Raw genomic sequence first — 6,494 nt, forward strand, 5'->3', positions numbered from 1 at the left:
GTTCGTGAGGGGGGCCACGCACCGGAGACGCGTGCCGCCTCTTCGGACATGCCACAACACCACCCCGCATGTATGAGGGCCCGGTACGACGCTCCGGTGGCATTGCTACCCCCCAGGGCCCCCGTCCCGCCTAACCCTGGAGCGGTTGACAACGAGATCTAGCCTTTTGACTTCCCACGGATGGGCTTTGACCAGTGGACCTCTCCACCCGGTTGTGTTAGGTCGGCCCAGAGGGACACCCGGGAGCAACATCCGGGCCAAAACCACAGCTACATCCACCCCGTGTAGACCCGACTCGTCCGTTTCCCCCCTCCAAGTGCCGGCGGCGGCGCCGTCCATGAGGGGGGCACACCGCGGATGTGAGGGGGGTCACTCTCTGGAGACTGGTGTCGGGCGTTTGCAACTGCCACAAAACTTCTGTCGGCATAGCTGTTTTTGATTTTAATAAAATAAAAGGATCTATATTTAAAAGAACATGACCGCACATTATTAACGTGCTCGAAAAAATACAAACTATATATATATATATATATATATATATATATTCATAATATATGAAAAAAAACTACATATATATTCATATGTATGTTTATATTTAACATGCTACATGTTAGTTGATATAATAATACACAAAAAAGCATTAAAAAATATGTACGAAAAAAATATAGCTATGCCGACGGCCTAGCCGTCGGCATAGATCCGACCAGCGTGCCGCGGATCGCTGACGTGGCAGATATGCCGACGGCAGCCGTCGGCATAGGCTCTGCATGGTGCGGCCTGGATTGATGACGTGGCCTGCGTACCTATGCCGACGGCCCCCCGTTTTGGCCGTCGGCATAGGTCTGACGCCGTTGGCCAGGGGGTGGCCGGGCCCCACGTGTTTGCCGACGGCCGTTGTAAGCCGACGGCAGCTGTCGGCGTATATGTAGCTAGGCCGACGGCCTTTCAATGCCGACGGGTGCCGTCGGCTTATCTCTGCGTAACCCGACGGCCTTTTTACGCCGACGGCCAGAACCAGGCTGTCGGCATATCTCTGAAGAAGCCGACGGTGGCCGTCGGCATTGTTTTGGCCGTCGGGGTATGGCCCTGTTCCGGTAGTGAGACACCATCGAGTTGTTTTGGTTTGTTTGTCTCTCTGCTCGTGTACGTGCGTCTATATGGTGTACAGTTACGCAGCCACAAATTGTACCAGCGGCGGCAACACGGTCGATCAATCGGCCAAGATGTCGTCCCTGCCTCACGAGCTAGTCGTGTGGGAGACCCTTGTCCGGCTGCCCGCCAAGTCGCTGCTACGGCTAAGGTGTGTCTGCAAGGCTTGGCGCCACACCATCTCCGACGCAAACCCCTCCTTCTCTCAAGCGCACCTTCGCCAGCTTCACCAGCAAGACAAGAAGCTCTGCAGCCTGCTCATCGCACCACGTATCAAAAGCGATGCGGAAGTTCCCCACAACATAAGAAGACCATGGGTCGAAAGGAAGATCGCCACCCCGGGACTGTATCTGTGGGAGGAGAGCCGGCAGGGCGTCACGACCCTCTTGCAGAGGAAGCCAACAAAAGACATGGGTTTGCCCACTGCGACGGGCTCGTGCTCGTGCCCGCCGAGGATACCGTGCGCATGCTCAACCCAGCCACAGGTCGAGTCCTCGAGCTGCCTTGGAGCCTCAACAGCGTTGCACCGCGCCGGCATTTGGTGGCACAAGGACACCAAGCGTTCGGCTTCAGGCGCGACCATCACTCCAATGCCTACCGTGGAACGCGTGCCACGGGTGGCCTTGGGATGGAGGTGTTCACTATCGGAAAGGACCGCTACTGGCGTGAGACAGCCGCACAACCACTGTTCCCGTTTCTAGTAGGATGGATTATGACCTTCTTCAAGGGTTCCTTGATCTGGACAGTTGACTAGTACTCGCTTATGTATGAATATGATCACTTGCTTTTACATGGTCTTGCAAGTATGTCGTGCTTTGTCCAGCTTAGCCTCGAAGACGAGTCATTCAGTATCATAACGGGTCCTCCATGGTTTGAAGGGGGCAACTATTTGGAATCCAGATTAGCTGAGTTGAATGGTGAGCTAGCCATGTATCATCTAGGGCCCAACTATGAACGGATTGAGATATTGATGTGCCATGATGCACAAGTCAACAACCCGCCGCGGTGTGAGCAGCGCCATGCTTTTGACTTTGCGGGTTCTGTTCATATGATGGCCACATTTGATGGTGGGATGGTGCCAAGGCAGATCATCATATCTCTGGAGTCAAACTCGTGAAGGAAATGATATTATGGTTTGCATGGCTGACTTAATGTATTATAACCCCAACATGGGCACACTTGTTGAATACTCATGGGGGGCTGTCGAGGACTTTATTGTAGTCTTTTTCATTCCTACACTAGCTCAAATCTAGTTAGCTGGCTTATTGTTGTTTGCCCATGGTAGATTTTATGAACTCTCATATGGTTTTTAGGGCTCGAATGATGAGAAGCTTTAGTTAACTATGTCACTCTAATGGGTTTTGGAGAAGTTGTTATTTGTCAGAAATACGCTTATGTTTGAAAAGAAGAGGCACACATACACTGAATGGAAGATCGGGTGTTTTGCCTCTTGTTTTCTACAATCCATGGAATTTAAAGGTTATTGAATTGCTCGGGTTTGAACATGAAATTTTCAATTATATCCATATGACGTTCAAATTGAAAAGGAGCTCATATGTACAAATATAACAGAAATATAAGAGATAATTAATATAAGGTAACAAGTTTTAAGGAATCGGACATAGTAGTGTTGGAAATATGCCCTAGAGGCAATAATAAAACCATTATTATTATATTTCCTTGTTCATGATAATTGTCTTTTATTCATGCTATAATTGTATTATCCGGAAATCGTAATACACGTGTGAATATATAGACTACAATACGTCCCTAGTAAGCCTCTAGTTGACTAGCTCGTTGGTCAACAAATAGTCATAGTTTCCTGACTATGGACATCAGATGTCATTGACAACGGGATCACGTCATTAGGAGAATGACGTGATGGACAAGATCCAATCCTAAGCATAGCACAAGATCGTGTAGTTCGTTTTGCTAGAGCTTTTCCAATGTCAAGTATCTCTTCCTTAGACCATGAGATCGTGTAACTCCCGGATACCGTAGGAGTGCTTTGGGTGTACCGAACGTCACAACGTAACTGGGTGACTATAAAGGTGCACTACAGGTATCTCCGAAAGTGTCTGTTGGGTTGACACGAATCGATACAGGGATTTGTCACTCCGTATGACGGAGAGGTATCACTGGGCCCACTCGGTAGTGCATCATCATAATGAGCTCAAAGTGACCAAGTGTCTGGTCACGGGATCATGCATTACGGTACGAGTAAAGTGACTTGCCGGTAACGAGACTAAACGAGGTATTGGGATACCGACGATCGAGTCTCGGGCAAGTAACATACCGTCTGACAAAGGGAATAGTATACGGGGTTGCTTGAATCCTCGACATCGTGGTTCATCCGATGACAACATCGAGGAGCATGTGGGAGCCAACATGGGTATCCAGATCCCGCTGTTGGTTATTGACCTGAGAGCGTCTCGGTCATGTCTGCATGTCTCCCGAACCCGTAGGGCCTACACACTTAAGGTTCGGTGACGCTAGGGTTATAAGGAAGACTTGTATGTGATTACCGAATGTTGTTCCGAGTCCCGGATGAGATCCCGGACGTCACGAGGAGTTCCGGAATAGTCCGGAGGTAAAGATTTATATATGGGAAGTTGTCAAACGGACACTCGGGGGCATACCGGTATTGTACCGGGGCCACCGGAAGGGTTCCGGAGGTCCACCAGGAGGGGCCACCCCTCCCGGGGGGCCACATGGGCTGCGTGGTAAGGAGCCAGCCCCTGGTGGGCTGGGCGCACCCCCCTCCCTTGGGCCCTTGATGTTGGAAATATGCCCTAGAGGCAATAATAAAAGCATTATTATTATATTTCCTTGTTCATGATAATTGTCTTTTATTCATGCTATAATTGTATTATCCGGAAATCGTAATACATGTGTGAATACATAGACTACAATACGTCCCTAGTAAGCCTCTAGTTGACTAGCTCGTTGGTCAACAGATAGTCATGGTTTCCTGACTATGGACATCAGATGTCATTGACAATGGGATCACGTCATTAGGAGAATGACGTGATGGACAAGACCCAATCCTAAGCATGGCACAAGATCATGTAGTTTGTTTTGCTAGAGCTTTTCCAATGTCAAGTATCTCTTCCTTGCACCATGAGATCGTGTAACTCCCGGATACCGTAGGAGTGCTTTGGGTGTACCAAACGTCACAACGTAACTGGGTGACTATAAAGGTGCACTACAGGTATCTCCGAAAGTGTCTGTTGGGTTGACACGGATCGAGACTGGGATTTGTCACTCCGTGTTACGGAGAGGTATCACTGGGCCCACTCGGTAGTGCATCATCATAATGAGCTCAAGGTGGCCAAGTGTCTGGTCACGGGATCATGCATTACGGTACGAGTAAAGTGACTTGCCGGTAACGAGACTGAACGAGGTATTGGGATACCGACGATCGAGTCTCGGGCAAGTAACATACCGTCTGACAAAGGGAATAGAATACGGGGTTGCTTGAACCCTTGACATCATGGTTCATCCGATGACAACATCGAGGAGCATGTGGGAGCCAACATGGGTATCCAGATCCCGCTGTTGGTTATTGACCTGAGAGCTTCTCGGTCATGTCTGCATGTCTCCCGAACCCGTAGGGTCTACACACTTAAGGTTTGGTGACGCTAGGGTTATTAGGAAGACTTGTATGTGATTACCGAATGTTGTTCGGAGTCTCGGAGGAGATCCCGGACGTCACGAGGAGTTACAGAATAGTCTGGAGGTAAAGATTTATATATGGGAAGTTGTTAAACGGACACCGGAAAGTTTCGGGGGCATACCGGTATTGTACCGGGGCCACCGGAAGGGTTCCGGAGGTCCACCGGGAGGGGCCACCCCTCCCGGGGGGCCACATGGGCTGTGTGGGAGAGGGAGCCAGCCCCTAGTGGGCTGGGCGCGCCTCCCCACCTAGGCCCATGTGGCTAGGGCTTGGGAGGGGGAAACCCTAAAGGGGGCGCCCCCTAGCTTGGGGGGCAAGCCTCCCTCCCTTGGCCGCCGCCCCCTCTAGGGTTTCCCTCTAGAGGGCCGGCCCCTCTTGCCCCTCTTGCCCCTCTTCTCCTATATATAGAGGGGTGAGGGGAGGGCTGCAACACACAATCCAAGGCGCAACCCCTCCCCTCCCCAACACCTCTCTTCTTCCGTACGAGTTTGGCGAAGCTCTGTCAGAGTACTGCTGCACCAATTGCACCACGCCGTCGTGCTGCCATTGGAGCTTCCTTCCTCAACCTCTCCTTCCTCCTCGCTGGATCAAGACGGAGGAGACGTCGATCGTCCCATACGTGTGTTGAACGCGGAGGTGCTGTCCTTTCAGCACTTGGTCATCGGTGATCCGAATCACGGCGAGTACGACTCCCTCATCACCATCCCCTTGAAAGCTTCCGCACTCGATCTACAAGTGGTATGTAGATGCAAACTCTCTCCCTTGACTCGTTGCTTAGATGAACTCGTAGATGGATCTTGGTGAAACCGTAGGAAAATTTTAATTTTCTGCAACGTTCCCCAGCAGTGGCATCATGAGCTAGGTCTATGCGTAGTTCTCTTTGCACGAGTAGAACACAACTTTGTTGTGGGCGTGGATCTTGTCAACTTGCTTGCCGCTACTAGTCTTATCTTGCTTCAGCGGTATTGTGGGATGAAGCGGCCCGGACCAACCTTACACGTAAGCTTACGTGAGACCGGTTCCACTGACTAACATGCACTAGTTGCATAAGGTGGCTGGCGGGTGTCTGTCTCTCCCACTTTAGTTGGAGCGGATTCGATGAAAAGGGTCCTTATGAAGGGTAAATAGAAGTTGACAAAATCACGTTGTGGTTATTCGTAGGTAAGAAAACGTTCTTGCTAGAACCCTTTTGCAGCCACGTAAAAGATGCAACAACAATTAGAGGACGTCTAACTTGTTTTTGCAGCAATTGTCATGTGATGTGATATGGCCAGAAGTAGTGATGAATGATGAATATATTGTGATGTATGAGATCATGTTCTTGTAATAAGAATCACGACTTGCATGTCGATGAGTATGACAACCGGCAGGAGCCATAGGAGTTGTCTTTATTTTTGTATGACGTGCGTGTCATTGAAAGACGCTATGTAAATTACTATACTTTATTGCTAAACGTGTTAGCCATAGAAGTAGAAGTAGTCATTGGCGTGACAACTTCATGGAGACACAATGATGGAGATCATGATGATGGAGATCATGGTGTCATGCCGGTGACAAGATGATCATGGAGCCCCGAAGATGGAGATCGATGGAGCTATATGATATTGGCCATATCATGTCACTACTATATAATTGCATGTGATGTTTATTATGTTTTTACATCTTGTTT

The 6,494-nt window shown here is 49.6% G+C and overlaps 1 protein-coding gene across 1 annotated transcript; it reads left to right on the forward strand.

The window, feature by feature from the left end:
- Nucleotides 1–1,204: 1,204 nt before the first annotated feature.
- On the forward strand, nt 1,205–2,063 carry LOC123083471 (uncharacterized). Its single transcript, XM_044505507.1, has one exon. The coding sequence runs from the start codon at nt 1,224–1,226 to the stop codon at nt 1,848–1,850; it is 627 nt and encodes a 208-aa protein (XP_044361442.1). The 5' UTR covers nt 1,205–1,223; the 3' UTR covers nt 1,851–2,063.
- Nucleotides 2,064–6,494: the final 4,431 nt, after the last annotated feature.

This window comes from Triticum aestivum, chromosome 4A, assembly GCF_018294505.1.
Source record: "Triticum aestivum cultivar Chinese Spring chromosome 4A, IWGSC CS RefSeq v2.1, whole genome shotgun sequence".
Lineage (NCBI taxonomy): Eukaryota > Viridiplantae > Streptophyta > Magnoliopsida > Poales > Poaceae > Triticum > Triticum aestivum.